Below are 25,210 nucleotides of genomic sequence, written 5' to 3'. Positions count from 1 at the left end.
TTAAGGTCTATGTTTAATGTCACCAATTTAGTATTAGTGGGGCATAGGAATAAAAGAAACACATGCTTCATCTCTAAAAGGCCCCTTTGTTTTAAAGTAAAAAAAAAAAAATAACCTTGGAATTCCAACGGTGATGTACTTGCATCTTGGTTTCTGTGTTTACTCAGGTGGTGAAGGAGTCTGCAGGATCGTTTGTATGTAATCCCAATTAAAAAGTATTCTTACAGTGCAGATGTTTATATTAACACATAATCCTTGGGAAGTGAAAAAGGTGAAATACCAGAAGCACACGTGGAAGTTAGCCAAAATAAAATGTGATTGTTTACCAGACACCCTTCTAAGGTACGTTACAGTGTGCTATCTGTGCTCTGTAGAAACATAATAAAATTCTGTGAATTTGGTCTTCCATTTCTAAACATATGCTAATTATATTTTATTTTAGAAGTTAACATTTGGCTAGGTCCCATTTCCATTATGGTGTGGTGGGAATGTATATGTTCCAACAATGCGAGGCACCGCACACTATTTGTGATGATGCGATTCTGAAAAGCACCACAATGCATCTTGCTGATGGAGGTGCCCTGTACAGTAGCACAGCCCCTGGCTACACATTAACATGCATTGCATTGAAGTGTTCTGCCAAAAAAAGTGTAAGTCTGAATTCTGGGCCACCTAGGTACAGTATGTGTCAGTCCATTCATTTAAAGTGGAGTTCCACCCAAAAGTGGAAGCTCCACTTATCTGCCTCCTCGGCCTCGCTCCGATGACACATTTGGCATCTTCTGGGAGGGAAGGGCGAGTGGGTACCTGGTTCTGAAAGGTACCTGCTTCCACTTCCGGCTTAGTTGGCGGAGCCAGAAGTTTGGCCCCCTCACAACCCTCTGGGAAACTCAACAGCGGACCATTTACAAAGCACAGCACACTTCGCGCATGCGTAGTAGAGAACCAGCTGTGATGCCGCAAAGCTTCACTGCCAGTTTCCCTTAGTCAAGATGGTGGAACCAGCACCCAACAGCCGATTGAAGAATCGGCTTGGGATGTGGACACCGCTGGATCCCTGGATAGGTAAGTGCCCTAATATTAAAAGTCAGCAAGTACAGTATTTGTAGCTACTGACTTTTTTTTTTTCTTTTGGGGGGGGCAGAACTCTGCGTTAATCTGTCCCACACATTATTTTTGCAAAAAAATAAGGGTGCTTTGAGAGCAGCCCCGAACCTCCTTTTCCAAGGTCCCCCACCAGCGATCTTGCCTCCGCCTCTTCTCTATGTGTCCCCATAGCAAGCTGCTTGCTATGGAGGCATATGTGCCTGCTTCCTCCCGAGCTGCATGTGTCTATGGAGCCACAGCCACACTCCTGCTCACTGCATTTGATTGACAGCAGTGGGAGCCAATGAGTCCCTGTGTGAAGAGGAAGAGAGTAGAGAAGAGATCCAACCACGCACAGCACTGGATCGATTGAGGAATGTGTTCAGACAGCAAGCTGTAAAACGTTTTTTACCTTAAAAGTATGGGGTATTACAAAAAAAAAAAACACATTATACTCACCTGCATCTGTCTCGCTGGCTCTGCACAAAGAAATGAGCAATCAAAGATTGCTCAGTTCTCTCCCTCCGTTCTGAGCAGAGAGTTGCCAGTCTTCTGCTCTCTGCTCTGCCCCCACCAGAGCTCACTGGTTTGTGGAGGGGGAAGAAGGGGCTGGCTCAGGCTTTCGGTGAATTGCTGAGAGCTCGAGCCAGGAGCCGATTCAGGGTTATGGGTGGATCCCAACCAGGGGCGGACTGACCATTTGGAAACTCAGGCACTGCCCGAGGGCCTGGGGACAGTAGGGGCCCCATGAGATGCCCCTGGTACCTTTTTCATAGGCTTTTTTGAGTTTGAGCAAGGACACAGGGGCCCCATGATCCCCTATTGTCCGGGGGCCCCATGAGTTGTCAGTCTACCCCTGATCCCAACCACATGGTCAGGATCTTTTCAGAGCCTGGACTCACTCTGTGACGTCAGCCGACAGCAGACTTTTGCCAGCTGTCAGCTGAAAATTGGTCACAGGAGTGCAGAACTAATTGCACTCCTGTGATTCATTTGGAGAAGTACAGCCAAACGAGTTTTGGCTATATTTCTCCTTTAATGCAGGGAATACATTAGGTAAAAAAATGTTTTGGCTTTAGAGCCACTAGTCTTATACTAGTGTATAGTATACTATACTATACTATACATTTTGTTCAAAACTATTAGTATTGGGTGGGTGAAATGTTGCATACCATTTCCACCAAATGTGGATCTGCTGTCAGTCAAGTCCTATGATGAGAGAAAGGGGGCGAGGCTGAGCCACACTGTCTGTGTCTATGGATGCAGGCAGAGTGGCTCGAGGTAGAGCCCGCACAAGTTCCCGGATAGCAAGTGGCTTGCTATGGCAGCACTTGAAAGCAACTTGGAGGAGGAGCCAGAAATGCCAGTAGGGGACCCCAGAAGAGGAGGCTCAGAACTGCTCTGCACAATATCATTGCACAGAGCAGGCGAGTATAACATGTTTATTTTAATTATAAAAAGTATCTTTAGTAACACTTTAATTGCTGTGTGTTAACCACATGCTAACTGCGCTACAGCCGAATGACGGCTACAGCATGGTTGTCCAGTTCTAGGAGGGCGTTATATGACGTCCTCCCAGAACGCGCCCTCCCGCACACCCCAGCAGCACACACCCGGTGATCTTCATGATAGCTGTGTCCTACAGACACAGCTGATCACGTGATGAGGTAAAAGGCCAATCACAGTGGGCTTTTACCATGTGATCAGCTGTGTCCAATGACACAGATCACAGAATAAATTACAGTTGCTGGTTATCGGCAGCACTTTCCTCACGCTGTGACAGTACTGCTGATAACCGGCAAATGTGACAGAACAGATCGGCACTGATCATCAGGACACTGATGATCAGTGCCTTGCAGTGCCACCCAGCAGTGCCTCCCACTAGTGCCCAGCAGTGCCACACATCAGTGCACAGCAGTGCCACCTATCAGTGCCCCCCATCAGTGCCACCCAGCTCTGCTGTACAAGCAGTTGTGCCCATCAGTGCCTAGCAGTACCACCCATCAGTGCCGCCAGTCAGTGCTGTCAGTCAGTGGCATCAGTCAGCACCACCCATCAGTGCCGCCTATCAGTGACCATCATTGCTGCATATCAGTGCAGCATCATCAGTGCCTCCTCATCAATGCCCACCAGTGCTGCCTCATCAGTGCAGCCTATCAGTGCCCATCAGTGCTGCCTATCAGTGCAGCTCCATCAACACACATCAGCGAAGAAGAAAACTTACCTGTTTGTACATTTTTATAATAGAAACAAAGAATTTTATTTTTCAAATATTTTGCTTTTTTTTTGTTTATAGTGCAAAAAATAAAACACCCAGTGGCAATTAAATACCACCAAAAGAAAGCTCTATTTGTGTGAAAATAATTATTCAAATTTCATATGTGTACAGTGTTGCATGGCCGCACAATTGTCATTCAAGTTGCGACAGCGCTGAAAGCTGAAAATTGGCCTGGACACAAAGGGGGTAAAAGTGCCCGGTAGGCAAGTGGTTAAAGCACGCACCTTTTTTTTTTACAAATAAATGTCTGCTGCAGTAGGCAGCCAATTCAAAATGAATGGGGTGACACATACCTCAGTGGCCCACAAATCAGACCTGCACCATTTTTGGCTGAGCATTGCTCTGCAATCCATGTTAATGCGTTGCTACAGGTTGTGCTGCTGTACAGGGCACTGTAATGCACTATTGCCTATACTGGCCAGAAGGGCACTTGAGTTTTGTGGAATAAAATATTTAGCACCACCGACGTATGAAATGTAACCCGCTGCTGCATCCCAACAGAACTCTTTCAAATAATATTTGTCTTGATTCTACTACTGGAAACTGCTACAATCCTCCAAAGCTCTGTAAGTCATCTGATATTTTTTATTTTTCTTTTAGAAAGACCTGAGACTTTGGAATCCCTGCTATGGCTACAGGCCAAAACTGGAAATGTTCAAAAGATTTCTGTAATGACTACTATACACTGCATTTGTAACATATCAGAGATGCATTTAATATATACTTGCCATAGCATGGGGTTGTTTTACTAAAGGCTGTTCCCATTGCAAAAGAGTTTTCACTTTGCAAGGGAATGTTTCCTTAGCTTATTGAATGAGATGAGGCCTGCTGACTTCCATCATCCTAATAACGGGCAAGCAAAAATTGGCTATTTTTTGCAAAGTGAATTTTCACCAAATTTAATATGCTTAGGGTATATTCCCTTATTTATTTATACTTATATAGCACCATCAATGTATGCAGCCTTTACATATATATTGTACATTCACATCAGTCCCTGCCCTCAAGGAGCTTACAATCTAAGGTCCCTACCTCACATTCATACTAGGGCCAATTTAGACTGGATCCAATTAAAATACCAGCAAATCTTTTGGGGGTGGAAGGAAACCCACACAGGTACAACACCCAAACAGTGCCATGGTTGGGATTTGAACCAACAACCCTAGTGTTTCCAGGCAGAAGAGCTAGCCACCTAGCCACTGTGCTGCCTTGCAATGTGAACAGCCTATTTACTTTAGTAAATTAACCCCCATGTGTTTTATAAGAGGTTTAAGCAGACAAGGTTTAAGCCGTAAAATTGTCAGGTGATCAATGTCGACATCCAACACGATTATTTAGTTATTTTTTTCTGTTACTGCTTCTATACCCAGGAACTGGCATAATCTCAGATAAGTGCAGCCTGATGAAAAATTTTACACAGTGATCAGAATTTACCATAAGTGGAACGAGCGTAAGTGAACACAGCATGCAGAAGGTAGACAAAGCCAAAAAGGGTTAATGGCAGTGGTGAAATGCACAGTGAGGAGGAAGTGATGTAGAGTGCTGCACTACAAACACAGGGTTTATACAAGCATCCTAGGCAGTTGGCATGCTTGCTGGTAAAAGCTGTTAACTTTTTTTTTACCTAACAAGGTAAATAATAGCAGTGTGTTGAAAAAAGTGAATAAAGCTCAAAATCCTTCTAATAGCTTTTATTTCCATACACACAAATGCATTGGGAACACTACACATTCTATTCCAAATCAAAACGTGAAGAAAAATATATCAAATTTGTGTTGTTCCTCTAAAAAAAATTGAAGAAAAGTGAATAATAGACTGTTCAAAAAAATGGCAGTGTTTATATTCTTCTTTACAAACTCAAACATTCACTATATAAACTGAAAAATGTTTGAAGATTTTGCTTTCCTTTGAATCACTTAATGAATATTAGTTGTATAAGCACTGTTTCTGAGAACTGCTGTACATCTGTGTTGCATGGAGTCAATCAACTTCTGGCACCTGTGAACAGGTATTCCAGCCCAGGATGATTGGACTACATTCCACAGTTCTTCTCTATTTCTTGGTTTTGCCTCAGAAACTGCATTTTTGATGTCACCCCACAAGTTTTCTATTGGATTAAGATCCGGGGATTGGGCTGGCCACTCCATAACGTCAATCTTGTTGGTCTGGAACCAAGATGTTGCACGTTTACTGGTGTGTTTGGGGTCGTTGTCTTGTTGGAACACCCATTTCAAGGGCATTTCCTCTTCAGCATAAGGCAGCATGACCTCTTCAAGTATTCTGATGTATTCAAACTGATCCATGAACCCTGGTATGCGATAAATAGGCCCAACACCGTAGTATGAGAAACATCCCCATATCATGATGCTTGCGCAACCATGCTTCACTGCCTTCACAGTGTACTGTGGCTTGAATTCAGTGTTTGGGGGTCGTCTGACAAACTGTCTCCGGTCACTAGACCCAAAAAGAACAATCTTACTTTCATCAGTCCACAAAATGTTGCGCCATTTCTCTTTAGGCCAGTCAATGTGCTCTTTGGCAAATTGTAACCTCTTCAGCACGTCTTTTTTCAACAGTGGGACTTTGCGGGGGCTTCTTGCAGATAGCTTGGCTTCACATAGGCGTCTTCTAATTGTAACAGTACTCACAAGGTAACTTTAGATCTTCTTTCATCTTCCTGGAGCTGATTGTTGGCTGAGTCCTTGCCATTTTGGCTATTCTTCTATCCATGCGAATGGTAGTTTTTAGCTTTCTTCCATGTCTTTCAGGTTTTGGTTGCCATTTTAAAGCATTTGCGATCATTTTATCTGAGCAGCCTATCATTTTCTGCACTTCTGTATATGTTTTCCTCTCTCCAATCAACTTTTTAATCAAAGTACGCTGTTCTTCTGAACAATGTCTGGAACGACCCATTTTCCTCAGAATTTCAGAGAGAAATGCACTGTAATCAGCATGTACAACATTTGCTGCCTTCCTTCCCTAAATAAGGGCAATAATTGCTACCTGTTTTTCAAAGAATGAATGACCTCACTAATAGAACTTCACACTGCTATTATTTTGAACATGCCCCTTTCAATTAGTGATTCAATTACACAGACTGTTGGGTCTGTTGGATTTCTATTACTCTACTACACCTGCTAGTAAATTATTTGCCACGTAGAAATATAATTTCTACCAAAAACAGTGCTTGATCAGGTTAGTGATGTCTGACTGCTATTATTTTGAACACAACTGTAAGTGATCTAAATTCTGAAATACATGGTTTTTACTTACAGTATATACATATTAGTTTGTTTTTTTGTCTTGTATGGTTTATGATGGTACAGATTTTATGTACATTATACATTGTTCCATTTAATAGCATTTATAGTAACATGTATGTGTATTTTACACAGTGATAATTTATGATGATTTTAACAGATACATTAGGCCTTGTGCACACTGCAGCTCCTAAATGCGAGTTTAGGAACTTTTGGTGTTTTTTTTTGCCAAAGCTCCTGAGCTCAACTTAAAGTGTTGCTAAACCCTGGACCCTGCATTTACTATATCTGGTCTCCTACAGCATACAGAACATGAAAGTGCAATAATTTTAGTAATATGAACTGCTAAATACCTTTTCTCATCAGCAGTTAGAACAGTCTTGTGACTTTTATCAGTGGCCAGCCGAGCACATGTTAAAGCTTGTAGGAAGATGCAGGACCCCTGACCTCTGTCTGGACAATACCGACTGGCCCTGTGCTGATCACATGCACTCTCCCAAGAAAAAAAGAAAACCTCTCTAGCAATACACACCAAACTGAGCTTGTCCAGTGACTCCACATGATATGTCTTATCAGGAGATAAGAGGGAGACACTGGAAGGGAAGGATCAGAGAAGTCAGGATCAAACAGCGGTTTTACACAATGTAGAGGATTAACCCCTTAGGTTCCACAGTGAGTATAACAAGCATGATTTACTGAATATACAGACTGATTTTACTGTTGTGGGTTTATTAACACTTTAAAGCCCACCTAATGGCCAAACACTCTCGCTCCCCAATACTATAATTTTTCTTTGCTGGTTTCAGCTTCTGACTCAAATAGACTGCCATGAATTCTTCTCTACCTACCACTTGGGACAACACAGCCCCCAGCCCTACACCTGAGGCATCCCAGTGGTGTATCCTAAATAATGGGCCCCCTCTAAACCTATGGAACACTTCTTTGCTGTAAAGCCTGCTTTTCTAATGGAATTCAGGACAGCCTGCACTTTAGGCAGTTGAGTTTTTGAGTCTGGGATTAAAATAACCAACTTATCTAGACAGGACACTGCAAAGTGTTGATGTGGGCTTAGAATTTCATCCATCTTCCGCTAGAATGCAATGGGAGCCCAAAATGTCATGTTTAATTATATTTGTGCCGCATGGCAACTTTAAGAAGAAATCTTTACTACACTGTAGAAACTCCCTCATCTCTTGTTGTTGTGCTACAGACATGGAGTCAGATATCTGAACCTCCTGTACCTTCCTCTTTCTTTGGGGGCTTATCATCCAGGGCTTTGAAAGCTTCTCTATATTTCCAGGTTTTGATTAAATTTACTTAATAGATCTGTTCCTTTTTCTGCTTGTCTGGTTGGTACACCTTATAGTTTACCTCTGAAACCAATTCCAATATTTCATAGGGTCCTTGACAATTAAGTAGAAACTTACTTTCCACTCTGGGAACTAAATGAGTACAGGATCCCGCTGGGTGGAAAGTTTAAACCTTTGTAGAACTATGTACACTCAACTTTGTGCTTCCTACATAGACACAGATATCTGAACCTCCTTTTGCCATACTCTTGCTTTGGGGGCTTATTATCTAGGGTTTTGAGGGCTTCTATATCTTTCCAGGTTTTGATTAAATTTACATAATAGATCCTTTTTCTGCTTGTCTGGTTGGTACACCTTATAGTTTACCTCCGCAACCAATTCCAATATTTTAGTGAGTGCACGATTCCCCAGGTGGAAAGTTAAAACTTTGTAGCTACTGTATGTACACTCAACTGCGCTTCCTCTGCTTGCTGCATGTGTTCTCAGACAATTTTGTCTTGCATGGCCCGCAAATATGCTCCAGTATGGGGTGGTTTCAGTTTCCCAGGTTTCTTTTGCAATATCTAGCATCCCTTGGGAATGCCTCCCTTTCAAAAGTTCAAAGGGTGAAAAACCTGTGAAGACTGTGGACCTTCTCTAAACACAAACAACAAAAATACCAATCTTTATCCATCACCTTCTTTAGCATTCTTTTGTGGGTTTTATTAAACCTTTCTACCAAACCATCCATCTGAGAGTGGTAAATCGACGTGTGCAAGTGCTTAATATTCAACAATTTGCACAACTCATTTATTGCTTTCAACATAAAGGGAGTCCCGTGATCAACTAGGACTTCTCTTGGAATCCCTGTGCGGGTAAATGTGGAACAATTTTCTGGTGACATTCTTGGAGGAAGTATTTCTTAAAGGAATAACATCAGGCTAGTGAATAGCATAGTGCATACCCACTAGGATGTTGTGACAGCCTCTGTTGAACTTAACTATTGGCCATATCAGGGCTTTTACAATTCAGCCAAAAGAAAGCTCAGTCACGGGACATGGGGGCTGACTTTTGACACTCTGGACAAGACTCACAGTAGATTTTCACTTCTGTATGATCCTGGGCCAAAACAAACACTGTAAAATATAATCTTTGGTCTTTTCATTTGCCAAGTCACCCCCAGGGGATGTGTATGGGCCAACTCCAACACCATCTTCTTAAAGGACCTGGCACCACAAATTGTTCCTTAGCTACACCTTGAATTTTGTCATTCTGATAAAACAGGTCATGATGAACTGCAATATGAGGGAACACATTCTCGAGCTCTGGAGCTACCGGACTTCCATTGTTTACATTCATATTTTCTCATACTTTTGTAAGGGCTCGTACACACGGGCCGAATATAAGGCGGTTCAACAGATACAAGCCCTCCATGCTGATAATTCAAATTATGCACAGAAGTATACTGTGCCTTTGAGTGGTACAGACACAGTCTGCTGCTAGCAGGATCACAGTGGCTATTAAAGGAGAAGTATAGCCAAAGCTTTTTTGGCTGTACTTCTATGGATCCTAGGAGCTCAGTTTGTTCTGCACTCCTGTGACCTGTCTTCAGCCGACAGTGGGTTAAAGCCCACTGTCGGCTGACAACACATAGCCAGTCCAGACCCTGAAAAGATCCCAACCATACATTCGAGATCCACCAAGATTCCTGGACCGGCAGCTGGCTTAGCTTCTCAGAGAATTGCTGAGAGGCTGAGCCAGATGCATCCCAGTGCTCCAGCGAGTGCTGGAGGGGCAGAGCAGAGAGCAGGTGACTGACAGTCACTGATTCTCTGAAGCCTGAAGAATGAGAGCTGAGCAATCACCAGTGCTTGATCGCTCAGTTCCCGGTCTTAGAGCTAGACAGATGTTGCATCCACCTAGGGGAGTACATTTTTTTTTATATGAAACCTGAACTTCTCTTTTAAATCAGGACACAAACAGCAGTTTTAGAGATTCAGCAAAATGTCACACTGTCCTTTTAAATCACTGCTGATACAAACTATTCTTATCTCAATGCATTTTAACACCAGTTACATACAATTTGCATTAAGCAAACCTGCCTTTCAATAGGGATCAGAAGAGTGATTGTCTGTATCCGAGCACCAATTGTGGAGTTCCACTTTAAGCAGAGAGCTTGCAGAGAGGTAATCCAAACAACAAAGTGTGTTTAAAGGCTAAGTTCACCTTTTGAAAAAAAAAAATACAAAAATGTACATTTATTTATTTTTTTTTAAGGAGCCTGCAGAGCACCTGCGATCGGAACCCCTGCCTGCTGTCACAGGAAGGGGGGATTGGATGGAGAAGTTGTAGATACTAGAAAGTGTTACATGTTCCAGCCTAAAAATGGGTGGAACATGTAACATGTTCCAAAGGTGAAATTATCCTTTAACGGCTTCCTGCCCACGTTTGTTCATCATCAGAAAAACATGACTAAAACAAAAGGTTCTCTCATAGCAGTAACAATTACAGTCCAAAATCCAATGAAAGTTATTTAGCCTCCTGGCTAGTAGAGAGACCACACTGGTACTGCACAGACCTGCAGACATGCCCAATCACAGCCCCAAGGGCAAAGACGAATGAAACCCAGGGGGGAAACAAGGTGCCACCAGTGCTTATTCCTCTGTATACTGCTGCAGACCTTTCATTGCCACAAGTGTATCTTATGAAAAACCTACTGTATGAAGTACGTACACTCCATACACAACTTTTCCCTGGACCAACAGGGGCAGTGTTTCACAGTGGGAAAATGCATGCTCTTATCACCAGTGACATTCTTAATAAAGGAGCGTATATGTTCACCAAAGAGATGTTCTTCTTCAAGACGTAACATTTTCAGATGATTGTACAAAACGCGTTTTTTTCCAGCTCCTCTAACCAATACTTGAGCAACAGGATGTCCAGAAAGGCCTACCCTGGACAACTGCTGTAGGAAGTTGACAAAAATGGTAATGCAATATGAGCAGTAGGAAGAAGTTCCAGAATGAAGTCTGCTGACGGCTGTCGTTACTCAGCCGGTCCAGGCTGGGAAAAGAGCCCAACTTTAAAGTCAGGAGTCTTCTGGAGCGGCACCTGGCTCATTCTCTCATTGAAGGCGCTGAGAGCCTGAGCCAGCCGCTCCCTACTGTTCCACAGCCAGCGCTCCAGTGAGCACTGGGGGGGAACAGAGCAGACAGCGGTGACTGACAGAGCAACTCAGAGCAGCTGTGGGAACTCAGCGATCAGCGGTCATGTGATCGCCAAGTTCTCACACTTAGAGCCGTAAGGGGACAGATGCAGCATTGGACCAATGATCCATCCACCTAGGTAAGTATAAAAGGGGGGGAAAAAAATCCCTATCATAACATGCTGCACTATGATCGTTAAGGACTTGTTAAGCCAGGCAATAGAAATAGCCACAGAAAGTACCATCTAGATGTGCGATTTGTTTCATTACAAATCAAAATTTAGACAAAATTTTTGTTATTTGGAGATTCAGATGTATACAAATCTCTGAATCCCAATAGTAACGAATTTCAACAAAAACAAAAAATTAATTTACATCTAGCATCTGAAATAATAACAACATAACAAATTATTTGAATTGATTCTGATCCATTTCGATTTTTTCATTATTATTAATTAATAATTATTTAATTATTTATTTCATTATTATAAAAAAATGCACTACATATTAAAAATGGAAAAATATTGCAATACACACAGTAGGGTATAAGTGAAATAAGATGATGACTTATTGTGTTTTTGGTTGGATGGAGGTGGATCCATCAGAATATCCTAATCATAACACATTGGATGAATCCAAAATTAATTTTGTTCCATTATTTTATTTTATGATTCGGAGATTCTGATGGATCCACCTCCATCCAACCCAAACGGAGTGCATAAGTAATCTTTAGAAATAACAAATTAACAGGTTAAAACAAATATAACCAATGTTCCAAAATACAGTAACTTCCAAAATATGAATCATTACAGAACAGAACGAATATACGAAGCAAATACAAAACAAACATGATAATACAAAACGAATTCCAAAAACAAATCATTTTAACATAACAAATATGGCGAAGCAAAATTATTATCTTACTAAACACTTCCTCCATAGGGTACTGCTGAAAAAAAAAACCTTAGGGGATACAGACCCCATATCCAACATCCTCAAACATAGAGTGCATGGGAAAAGTTTTGGGTGATTTTGCAGCCTTTTAGCAACCCATACTGGCAACTTTAGGATGGAGTCTCCAAATAAGATAGGATCACACCTTGTCACCAAGGACAGAGATGGTATCTTTGAGCTTGGGAGAAATAACAGCCAAAGCAGTTTGTTTCCTAGATGAATGCTCAGTTTCAGAAGAAAGAGCACCCCCTATTTTAAATCCTCCTCCTCCTGATCTACCTGCAGCAGGTCTGTGGCCACACTAAAGTTCAAAATAGACCAGGGGAAGGGAAGGTGTGATGTTTATGTCCCTTATGTCCTGATGACTCCCACAAAGTAGTAGGTTTGACCAAACATTTTGCCATAGAGGAGGAAAATTCTCCCCTGCCTAAACAGGAGTGATTAAGAGCACCAGAAGAAAGACAGGGAGCCCTAACATCAGGGATAGGGACCTCACAGAAAGCATAAATAACGCCCCCAGTTCCACTGGCAGGCTGAGTGTTTGAATGTCTCTTCTCTCTATCCTCCCTCCGCTTGCTGTCTGTTATATTTAAGCAAGGAGAACCCAGTGGGTACTCAAAAAAACATGGGGGAAAGAGCACAGCAGAAGTCGCAAGCCCCTGCAGTGCCACTGGAGCACCATGGAGTTGCAGTTGCAGTATAATGTAAAAATGGCTTCCAAGCCTTCCAGGTCTGTCACACACACAGGCACATGAAAAGAGCACTAAGTAGCACCATAGAAAACCAGCTGACACTGCCTAGATAGGGCTGAGGGTGAGATAATTGCCATGAGTAGGGCTGCACACAAAAAATTCCACATGTCCTAGCCTAGATCATCCATGTAGAAAGGGCAGTAATGGGGCAAGCTGGACAAATCCATAATGTTTAAAAATGGTGGCCGGGGTAAGAAAGAGACAAAACTCTTCAAACTACCCCAAAAGAATCTACTCTACATAATTATAGGGCCAGGCCTTTATTTACCAACCATCAGTAACTGGAACATCCACAATATTTAAGGGGGAACAGAGCATCCCTGCTACACTCACTTCATAAAAGCATACCTCTGAAGGGGTCTTCATGGACTGACTCATACCTGGGCAGATCACCACATCTCTAGACCTGTAAAGCACCCTACAGCTACCTCCACATGATGCAGAGGGGACAGAGGAGGAGCACCTAACACAGGATCCAGAGCCCAAAGGGACTTGGTACGCTACAATAGGGTTCAGGGAAATCCCAATGGCATACTCAGGGTACCGATCTGGAAGTTATGCCATTAGCTGAAGTAGCAGGTGCATAATCAGACAGAAAAAAATCTAAAATAACAAACAAAATCCCTCAGGAGAAAAAAAGGACATTCATCACCAAAAGACACAAGTAAAAAACTGAGGGTAACTGACAGTGAGAGGGGTTATACGGGGCTCCGGACATTTCTGTTTGCAGTTTCTGTTTCCAGTGTCCAATCACCTGAAGGTAGCAATATATAACCCAGCCGTCTAAGATGCTGCCTGTGTCCTGTCCTGTATGATCAAGAAATATGATCTTTAATTTTGACCATAGACACGCTTTAAATATACTTGCATTTCCATGTGTTCAGAGTATATACCTGTCAGACAGGCGGCTGTGAAAAAAGGCGACTGATCGGCGGTTTGGCCTCTCCCTGACAGACAGGGCTGTACACATGCCATGGCATTTTTAACTTGGGGTTTGGAGTTCGGCAAAAATTTGCCAAGTTCAATGGGGCTGCAGTGTAATCATGTGCAGGATTCTAGGCTTGCAGTTCTGAGGCAGTCCCGCAATGTAAAGTTGGCATTCGGATATTTAAAAATAAAAGTAGAAAAGAACAGCAAAAAAAAAACATAGGCAGTCAGGAGGTGGTGGTAGCACCTCCTGAATGCCTGTAAGCTGCTGCAATGCAGCCCTCTGAGAAATGACCCACCATGGACTGTTTATCAGAGGGCAGTAAGCAGTACCACTAATTGGAAAAAAGCCTAAGGGCCGGTTCACACCTGAATCGCATGGTACCGAGGAACCATGCAATCCCAGGTGGGCAAACACACTGCGTTTGGGGTGTCCTTGGGATTATGTTGATAAGATATCACACTCAGTGTTGAATACGATGCAGGAAAATTGCATAGAACATGGGTTTCCCGACGCATGTTCTGGGGTCAACAAGCTCTAAAGCACCATTTAAATGCCGCTAGCATATTCCTGCAGCTGTCATCATAGATGATAGTAAACAGCTGTGGTGGCTCGGCCTGTAATAAGCAATGATAGGCTGACAGAAGTCGCAGCTGTTTGCATGTATCCAGAAGCTACCTGTGGCTAGAGATAGATAACCAGTCTTGGATAGAGACTATGTGTTTAGAAATATCCAATGCAGGCAAATGCACCGCATTTGTGACTCATATTTGGAGTGTCATTAACTTAAATGGTAGAAAACTGCCCAAAAAAACCCCAAAATAATGGACCCCCTGTAGGTTTAGGTCATAATGTAGTAGTATGCACTGCATACGTGTTCATTATGACAGACTTTCCTGGACACAGAACCCTCCAGCGCCGTGCTTTCACAGCTCCCTGGCAGCGCCCTCTTCACCCGGTCTTCCTTCCAGGCTCGCGGGTTCCAGTAGTAAGAATGGCCGGAGCCATGATGATGTTACTCCCGCAGATGTGTGCAGGAGCCCTCGGCTGCAGCACAGAGCTCTAAAGTTCCAGCATACTATGCCATCTCTTCACAGTGATGTCACTGGCTGCATGCTGCGTGAACATCTCCTAAACGGTACACATTTAGGAGATATTCACTGTACCTACAGGTAAGCCTTATTATAGGCTTACCTATAGGTACAACTTACAAAGTGGACTTTACTTCCTTTTTAACATTGCCACCCCCTGCAGATTGCAACTGTAGTGTGTTTTAAATGCAGCACAGGAAATGCGCATAGATTGTGGGTTTCCCACACTGCCGTTCTAGCGTGAACCAGGGCTAAATGCAACAACATTGCGAATGGATTATGAATACACTGGGAGTTATTTACTAAAGCTGGAGACTGCAAAATCTGGTGCAGCTCTGCATAGAAACCAAAGTGATGTTTGTTGTCAGCCCACAACAGGACTAATGCAGGCCATAGACAGGTCGAAAATCGGCCATTTAAAAACCCCCCAAAAAACCCAAAAAAATCGTTCGTTTGATCGGCCGACGTTACCAACGGTAAAAAAATCGGACGATTTTCGTCCCATCTATGGCCGGCATTAACCTCATAACTTCTGTCCCTTGCAGAGAGAGAAGAGGAGGAGGAGGAGGAGGAGAATTCCAGTCTGCTATTATATTTTATATGAAAAAGTCTTGCGGTTGCAACAAATGTATCCATTTGTATCCAAATAAAAACATTGTAATACATTATTTGGATACAGATGTTTTTATTTGGATACAAATGGATACATTTGTTGCAACCGCAAGACTTTTTCATATAAAATATAATAGCAGACCGGAATTCTTCTTCTTCTTGCAGATTTTATATCAGTAAAACGATCGGCCGATTTGCCCATCATTGCCGGGAAAATGGGACGTGAATTTTCCAACATGCCCGATACAAAAAATGTGCAAAAGCCCGAAAAACGGCCGACCAATTAACCCACTAACGGTGCGAAAATCAGCAGATTTTCAACCCATCTATGGCCGGCATTAGAATCCGAGTACTTTTCTGCAACTACAGTCAGGTCCATAAATATTGGGACATCGACACAATTCTAACATTTTTGGCTCTATACACCACCACAATGAATTTGAAATGAAACGAACAAGATGTGCTTTAACTTCAGACTGTCAGCTTTGAATTGAGGGTATTTACATCCAAATCAGGTGAACGGTGTAGGAATTACAACAGTTTGCATATGTGCCTCCCACTTGTTAAGGGACCAAAAGTAATGGGACAGAATAATAATCATAAATCAAACTTTCATTTTTTAATACTTGGTTGCAAATCCTTTGCAGTCAATTTCAGCCTGAAGTCTGGAACGCATAGACATCACCAGACGCTGGGTTTCATCCCTGGTGATGATCTGCCAGGCCTCTACTGCAACTGTCTTCAGTTCCTGCTTGTTCTTGGGGCATTTTCCCTTCAGTTTTGTCTTCAGCAAGTGAAATACATGGCCAATCGGATTCAGGTCAGGTGATTGACTTGGCCATTGCATAACATTCCACTTCTTTCCCTTAAAAAACTCTTTAGTTGCTTTTGCAGTATGCTTTGGGTCATTGTCCATCTGCACTGTGAAGTGGCGTCCAATGAGTTCTGAAGCATTTGGCTGAATATGAGAAGATAATATTGCCCGAAACACTTCAGAATTCATCCTGCTGCTTTTGTCAGCAGTCACATCATCAATAAATACAAGAGAAGCAGTTCCATTGGCAGCCATACATGCCCACGCCATGACACTACCACCACCATGCTTTACTGATGAGGTGGTATGCTTAGGATCATGAGCAGTTCCTTTCCTTCTCCATACTCTTCTCTTCCCATCACTCTGGTACAAGTTGATCTTGGTCTCATCTGTCCATAGGATGTTGTTCCAGAACTGTGAAGGCTTTTTTAGATGTCATTTGGCAAACTCTAATCTGGCCTTCCTGTTTTTGAGGCTCACCAATGCTTTACATCTTGTGGTGAACCCTCTGTATTCACTCTGGTGAAGTCTTCTCTTGATTGGTGACTTTGACACACATACACCTACCTCCTGGAGAGTGTTCTTGATCTGGCCAACTGTTGTGAAGGGTGTTTTCTTCACCAGGGAAAGAATTCTTCGGTCATCCACCACAGTTCTTTTCCATGGTCTTCCGGGTCGTTTGGTGTTGCTGAGCTTACCGGTGCGTTCCTTCTTTTTAAGAATGTTCCAAACAGTTATTTTGGCCACGCCTAATGTTTTTGCTATCTCTCTGATGGGTTTGTTTTGTTATTTCAGCCTAATGATGGCTTGCTTCACTGATAGTGACAGCTCTTTGGATCTCATCTTGAGAGTTGACAGCAACAGATTCCAAATGCAAATAGCACACTTGAAATGAACTCTGGACCTTTTATCTGCTCATTGTAATTGGGATAATGAGGGAATAACACACACCTGGCCATGGAACAGCTGAGAAGTCAATTGTCCCATTACTTTTGGTCCCTTAACAAGTGGGAGGCACATATGCAAACTATTGTAATTCCTACACCGTTCACCTGATTTGGATGTAAATACCCTCAAATTAAAGCTGTCAGTCTGCAGTTAAAGCACATCTTGTTCGTTTCATTTCAAATCCATTGTGGTGGTGTATAGAGCCAAAAATGTTAGAATTGTGTCGATGTCCCAATATTTATGGACCTGACTGTATATAACAGCCTCCAAGGTGGAGAGATTCCTGTTTTTCTGAGCTGTTTTATCCGGTGGTTTGAGAGTTCCACGGAGCTGTCCCTGGATGCTGAGAGGGTCCTGTGAGAGAGGTCTGGAGTTGCCTTATATGCTGACTGTGTGCCAGATGATTCCACCATCCTTACCTGTGACCACAATGGGATAATACATATCAGACTGGATGTCGCTCCACTTCCTTAAACTGAACCTCTCCAAAACCGAGTTTCTTGTCTTCCCCCAGCCCGGACACCACCCCCAATTGACTTCTCTATCACATCGAACAACGCTACCATCAAACCCGCCACGCAGGCCAGAGTACTTGGTGTCATTCTGGACTCCAACCTATCCTTCCAGCCCCAAGTCCAATCTTTAACAAACTCATGCAGACTCCACCTCCGCAACATCGCCAAAATACGCACGTTCCTAACCCCAGAAACCACTAAACAGCTCATCCACTCCCTCATCATATCACGACTCGATTACTGCAACTCCCTCCTCACTGGCCTGCCTCGCCGCTGGCTATCCCCGCTTCAGTCCATCCTGAATACGGCTGCCAGACTCATTCACCTTTCCAACCGCTCCGTCTCCGCAACCCCCCTCTGCCAATCCCTCCACTGGCTTCTGATTGCGCAACGGATCAAATTCAAAATCCTAACGCTGACGTACAAAGCTGTCCATCATACTGCCCTGAACTACATCACTGACCTAATATCCAAGTACCGCCCAGCACGCACACTCCGCTCCTCACAAGACCTCCTTCTCTCTAGTTCCCTGGTCTCCTCCTCCCATGCCTGCCTCCAGGACTTCTCCAGGGTGTCACCCATCCTCTGGAACTCCCTGCCCCAAACCATCAGATTATCACCTACTCTCCTCTCCTTTAGGCGCACCCTGAAAACCCATCTCTTCAGGGAAGCCTACCCCACCCCCTGCTAACTTCTCGACCTCCTCCACTCTTCCTACCACTCCATCCCCCACAGCTATCTCCTCCTGTACCACTATCCCCTCCCTCCTAGATTGTAAGCTCGAAAGAGCAGGGCCCTCGATCCCCTCATGTTTTGCATTGTATTGGTATTGTTCTGTCACATGTTCTGTCACCCTTTGTAATGTACAGCGCTGAGCGAACTATTGGCGCTTTATAAATACTGTATAATAATAATAATATATATACATGCGCTTTATTTTTGCACTTCTGGTGAGTGCAATCATATTACCAATTCCAATCATGGATTTCACTAACACGGATCACATGAATTTTGTACTTTTATTTATCCTGCTGATTTTATGTCAATATTCATCAAACACTAAAGTCACCTTGCATTTATTTTTCTATTGAATCACTTGCCTAAACGTCATTATATGATGGTTCACTTTATACCTGTTTATCACTTTTAGCGCAATTAAGCGCTCACGCCAGTCATTTTTATGTTATTTTAAGCACTGCATTTTTATTTATATATAGAAACCAATCAGCTTTTTGGCAAAGTTTAATTGAACAAGCTGACGTTAGAAGCTGATTGGCTACCATGCACAGCTGCACCAGATTTGGAAGTGATCCAGTTTTAGTAAATCTCTCCCACTGGGTGAACCTTAGGGTTGCCACCTCATCCCTTTAAAACCAAACACATACAGTGCCTTGAAAGAGTATTCATACCCCTTGAAATGTTCCACATTTTGTCATGTTACAACCAAAAAGGTAAATGTATTTTTTTGGGATTTTATATGATAGACCAGGGGTCTCCATACTTTCTAAACAAAGTTCACTGTCCTTAAAAACTTTAGGGGGGCCGGACTAGGGTCAGTGGGAGTAGAAAATCTCCTGGAGTCCAGTGAGAGTAAACAATGCCTTATCTTTGGTGTCAGTGGAAGGACCACTGCCTTGGTGTCAGTCGAAGGACTAATGTCCCATCTTTGGAGTTAGAGGGAGGAATAGTGTCCCATGATTGGTATTAGAAGAAGGAATAGTGTCCCATCCTTGGTATCAGTAGGAGGAATAGTGCCCCATCACTGGTGTCAGTGGGAGGAATTGTGCCCTTTCTTTGATGTCAGCGGGAGGAATAGTGCCCCATTGTTGGTGTCCCTTGGAAGAATAGTGTCCCATCATTGGTATCAGTGTGGGAGGAAAAGTTTCCCATCATTGGTGTCAGTGGGAGGAATAGAGCCCCAAGGGCCGGATAAAGGCAAGCAAAAGGTCACATCCAGCCCCCGGGCCACAGTTTGGAGACCACTGTGATAGACCAACACAAAGTAGCACGTAATTGTGAAGTGAGAGGAAAATGATAAATGTTTTTCAAAACTTTTTACAAATAAATCTGTGAAAAGTGTGGCGTGCATTTGCATTCAGCCCCCCTGAGTCTTTGTAGAACCATCTTTCGCTGCAATTACAGCTGCAAGTCTTTTTGGGGATGTCTTTACCAGCTTTGCACATCTAGAGAGTGACATTGTTGCCCATTCCTCTTTGCAAAATAGCTCAAGCTCTGCCAGATTGGATGGAGAGCATCTGTGAACAGCAATTTTCAAGTCTTGCCACAGATTCTCAATTGGATTTAGGTCTGGACTTTGATTGGGCCATTCTAACACATGAATATGCTTTAATCTAAATCATTCCATTGTAGCTCTGGCTGTATGTTTAGAGTCATTGTCCTGCTGGAAGGTGAACCTCCGCCCCAGTCTCAAGTCTTTTGCAGACTCTAACAGGTTTTCTTCTAAGATTGCCCTGTATTTGGCTCCATCCATCTTCCCATCAACTCTGACCAGCTTCCCTATCCCTGCTGAAGAAAAGCATCCCCACAACATGATGCTGCCACCACGTTTCACGGTGGGGATGGTGTGTTCAGGGTGATGTGCAGTGTTAGTTTTCTGCCACACATAGCATTTTGCTTTTAGGCCAAAAAGTTAAATTTTGGTCTCACCTGACAAGAGCACCTTCTTCCACATTTGCTGTGTCCCCCACATGGCTTCTCGCAAACTGCAAATGGGACTTCTTATGGCTTTCTTTCAACAATGGCTTTCTTCTTGCCACTCTTCCATAAAGGCCAGATTTGTGGAGTGCACGACTAATAGTTGTCCTGTGGACAGATTCTCTCACTTGAGCTGTGGATCTCTGCATTTTCTCTCCACTTCACAATTATGTGCCACTTTGTGTTGGTCTATCACATAAAATCCCAATAAAATACATTTATGTTTTTGGTTGTAACATGACAAAATGTGAAAAATTTCTAGGGGCATGAATACCTTTTCAAGGCACTGTATTAATTTCCCAAGTTCTGAGGCTAATTTAATGCAGATAAGGCACTAGGTGAATTAAATTACCACCTTAATCAGCCACAGAACCTGTGTAATTAAAACGGTTGTCCAGTCAAACCAAACTAAATAAAATAAATAAAGGTCAGCAGCTATAAAAACTGTAACTGCTGACTTTTAAAAAACAGACTCTCATGTGTCCCATGATCCAGCGGTGTACTCACTGCAGCCGGGTTCACTGCCCATCCTCACTCCCTGGCGCCGACATCTTAAGTGTGGCACCAGGCTATGACACCTTGCGGCTTCACAGCTGGGTGCCCACTGCGCATGTGTGAGTAGTGATGTGCCTTGTGAATGGTCCTGTAGTCTTCTGGGACCCATCACGTGTCCCAGATGACTGAGGGGGGAGAACAACTTCTGCTTTCGATCGCTTAAGTCGTCGCAGCAGAAGTGGGAGCGGGTACCTGTCAGAATTGTGTACCCGCTCTCCAAACGTGCCAATTACTCACAGGGAGTGGGGAACCAGTACCTAAAGCAGAACTTCCCCTTTTGGGTGGAGCTCCACTTTAATATGTTCGGTTTTAACCACTTGCAGACTGCAGATAGCCGAATGACGGCTTCACTGCGGCCGGCCAGGTCTGGGAGGGTGTCATATGACTTCCTCCCAGAACATGCTCTCTCACACGCCCCCCGGGGGCGCGCTCCCAACGATCTTCGTGACCGCTGTGTCCTACAGACACAGCTGATCATGTGATGTGGTAAGAGGCCAATCACAGAGGATCCAGAGGATCCAATGACACAGCCGATCACCGGTAAATGCAGTTGCCGGTTATCGGCTGCACTATCCTCACGCTGTCACGGTGTGAGGAAAGTACTGCCGATAACAGGCAATTGTCAGAGGAGGGATTGGCACCGATCATCAGTGCCCTGATGATCAGTGCCACCCACCAGTACCCAGTAGTGCCACCATGTGCCCATCAGTGCCGCCTATCCGTGCTACCTGTCAGTGCAGCCTCATCAACACACATCAGTGAAGGAGAAAAATTACCTGTTTGCAAAATTTTATAACAGAAACAAAGAAAAACGTTTTTTTTTTGCTTTTTTTGTTTATAGCACAAAAAATAAAAACACCCAGTGGCGAGTAAATACCACCTAAAGAAAGCTCTATTTGTGTGGAAAAATATTATAAAAATGTCATATGGGTACAATGTTACATCACCGCGCAATTGTCAAAGTGTGACAGCGCTGAAAGCTAAAAATTGGCCTGGACAGGAAGGGGGTAGAAGTGCCTGGTAGGCAAGTGGTTAAAGAAATGCAGTGCAAACCTAGGGAACCTGCAAAAAAACAGAGCCAATACCAAGACCAGTGACAATTTCACAAGACCAAGGACTGTCCCTGGAAAACAAGGCCAGGCTTCTTGCTGGTCAGGTTGGGATCAGTAGGAAGTGGCCTTTTGTTTTTAGTTTTTCAATGGAACAAAGCAAGCTAAGCGTCTCTGCTCCATACATGTGACAATGAGAGCACTGAAACAAAAACCTCGCGCCTAATGATAACGTCACTTACGAAGGCCGCCATTTTTGTAAAGGGCAGACTCTTCAAATGTCCGTAAATTGTTCTACCATTGATAATTTTATAGCACGCCGAACGAAGAAACACGCAGTGCACGCTTGCCAATGTACAATAGTGACATAACATAGCCTTGACTGGGAAGCAAAGACTTGCCTTCATGTAAAATGGCCGCTCCAGCTTCTCTCCATACTTGTCGTTTCACGTCATCAGATACGACACCGAGAGAAGCCGAGAAGCGGGTGAAGCAGAACTTGGGTTTGAAAGGAGATGAATAGCCGACTGCAAGAGATTCGAGCAAGGCAGAAGCTGCGCCGGAAGTTGCTGGCCCAGCAGGTAGTGTGCCCGTGTTTATGATGAGGGAATTGTACCGATCTCTAGGAGTGTGCATGGAGGGAGATCGGTACATGTGTGGCCATGGGTGATGATAGAGGAGTGCACAAAGGTCCTAAGTCCTAATCCTGTATATTACTCTACACACTGAGCAGACCTGAACAGGGAGGAGGATGGAGGTAGACATTCTTCATTAATAGCCTCTAGGCCCTGGAACAAACCTTCCAATAGTGAAGTCGCATCTAATGCAGGACCCCTGATCTAGGTGAGAGGCCAGATACATATGGCAGCCATTGAATTCCAGGAATTGAGAGAGCTGTGCCATGTTCCCTTTAACTACTTGCCTACTGGGCACCTATACCCCCTTCCTGCCCAGGCCAATTTTCAGCTTTCAGCACTGTTGCGCTTTGAATGACAATTGCGCGGTGATGCAACACTGTATCCAAATTACATTTTTATCATTTTTTTGAGACAGAACTTTCTTTTGGTGGTATTTAATCACCTCTGGGTTTTTTATTTTTTGATAAACCAAAAACTGAAAATTTTGAAGCAAAAAAAGTTTTTTCTTAGTTTCTGTTATAAAACTTTGTAAATAAGTGATTTTTCTCCTTCACTGATGTGCACTAATGAGGCTGCACTGATGGGCATTGACAGGCTGCACTGTTAGGTGGCACTTTAAGGCAGCTCAGATGAACACCGATATGTGGCATTGATGTGTACTGGTAGGCAATATGTGGCATTGATGAGCACTGACAGGGCTACACTGATCACCATAACACACTGATCATCAGTGCTCTGATAATCAGCGTACATGTCCCCTCTGAGAAATGGCGATTACCGCTCTCCTCTCCTTTCGAGTTGTCAGTGTGACAGCTTGTGAGAAGAGAAATGCCGATAACCTGCATTTCCTTATTTCCATGTGATCAGCTGTGATTGGACACAGCTGATCATATGACAGAGCAGACGTCTTCGGCGATCCACTGTGTCCCAGGGACACAGCGCACCACCGATTTGCCGCGCTGCGCGTCCCCGGAGGTGCGCATGCGTGGTTAGAGTGTGAGGACGTCATATGATGTCCTCCCAAAACAAGAGAACGGTCTTGCCCTGTCATTTCCTTATATGGCGGGCGGGAGGTGGTTAAAGATCCATTCACATCTACGCATTCCGTAAACACGCATTGTGCTTGCCCTGCCATTCATTGTTAATGGCACCCCAGATGTTACCAGCACACCTATTCTTTTGCATGCAGTAAAAAAAAACGTGAAGCTGAACTCTGGGTAAAAAAAAATATTTTAGAAGTTTGGACGCAATGTAAAAATAAATGATGGGTGTTCCATGAGTAGATAGTGTTACGTTAGGAAAAAACTATTAGTTTAATTGATCCTGGACACTACCGTAAAGCCAGCCATACACGGGTCAAATTCAGAAAGAGTTTTCCTTTGAAAATCTTTCGTTCGAATTTCGCACCATTAGTTGTCAATTTTCACATGACCATCGAATTTGAGTGATCAGGCATGTTGGAAATTTTTTTAAAAACGAACAAATTTCTAATCAGTGATGGGAGAATCGTGCAAGCAAAAGAAATGAGCTGTGACCTGGAAAGAAAAGTAAATTCTTGGCCACAAAAATTGTATTCTGTAGCAACATGAGGTGAAATTGAAGGCTTGGTTGGTCAAATCTCGAAATCAATGGTGTCACCATCGGTTTACAAAATGCACAAAATTTCAGATTTTCTAAAGAAAAGTTGTTCGGAATTCGACCCATGTATGGCTTGCATAAGCTCTGAACTTCCGGCACTGAAACTTCCAGCTCCAGTACAATACATGATAGTTGCCCACTCTCCACTTTTTTCTCTCCCTTTGTTCATCCACAGAATGCCATGGATTTTATGAAAAGAAAACATGACCTTTTTTTGTGACTAGATGAGGGGAGAGGAAGGTGAAGAGTCAGCCACTTCCTGTCATTCATTCTACTAGAGCCACAACTGTCCATTTCAGTGCTGTCAGCAGTGTCTGGGATCAATGAAACTAATTCTGTAGATTTATCTAATGCAGGCCATACAGTGGGGCAAAAAAGTATTTAGTCAGCCACCAATTGTGCAAGTTCTCCCACTTAAAGAGATGAGAGAGGCCTGTAATTGGCATCATAGGTAGACCTCAACTATGAGAGACAAAATGAGAAAAAATATCCAGACAATCACATTGGCTGATTTGGAAAGAATTTATTTGCAAATTATGGTGGAAAATAAGTATTTGGTCAATATCAAAAGTTCATCTCAATATTTTGTTATATATCCCTTGTTGGCAATGACAGGTCAAACGTTTCCTGTAAGTCTTCACAAGGTTGGCACACATTGTTGCTGGTATGTTGGCCCATTCCTCCATGCAGATCTCCTCTAGAGCAGTGATGTTTTGGGGCTGGGCAACACGGACTTTCAACTCCCTCCAAAGGCTTTCTATGGGGTTGAGATCTGGAGACTGGCTAGGCCACTCCAGGACCTCGAAATGCTTCTTACGAAGCCACTCCTTCATTGCCCGGGCGGTATGTTTGGGATCATTGTCATGTTGGAAGACGCAGCCAC

The 25,210-nt window shown here is 43.4% G+C and overlaps 1 protein-coding gene across 1 annotated transcript in view; it reads left to right on the top strand.

The window, feature by feature from the left end:
- Positions 1-22,477: 22,477 nt before the first annotated feature.
- Positions 22,478-25,210, top strand: part of METTL14 (methyltransferase 14, N6-adenosine-methyltransferase non-catalytic subunit) — a 55,875-nt gene continuing 53,142 nt past the window's right edge. The window contains exon 1 of the mRNA XM_089691785.1: positions 22,478-22,632. Coding sequence (XP_089547911.1) covers positions 22,567-22,632 — 66 coding nt within the window. The 5' untranslated portion in view covers positions 22,478-22,566. The remainder of the gene's footprint in view (positions 22,633-25,210) is intronic.

The sequence above is a fragment of the Staurois parvus genome, unplaced genomic scaffold (assembly GCF_062004578.1).
Source record: "Staurois parvus isolate SC_StPar_1 unplaced genomic scaffold, SC_StPar_1.0 ptg000572l, whole genome shotgun sequence".
NCBI lineage: Eukaryota > Metazoa > Chordata > Amphibia > Anura > Ranidae > Staurois > Staurois parvus.
This window is presented reverse-complemented; position numbering and strand designations above follow the sequence as displayed.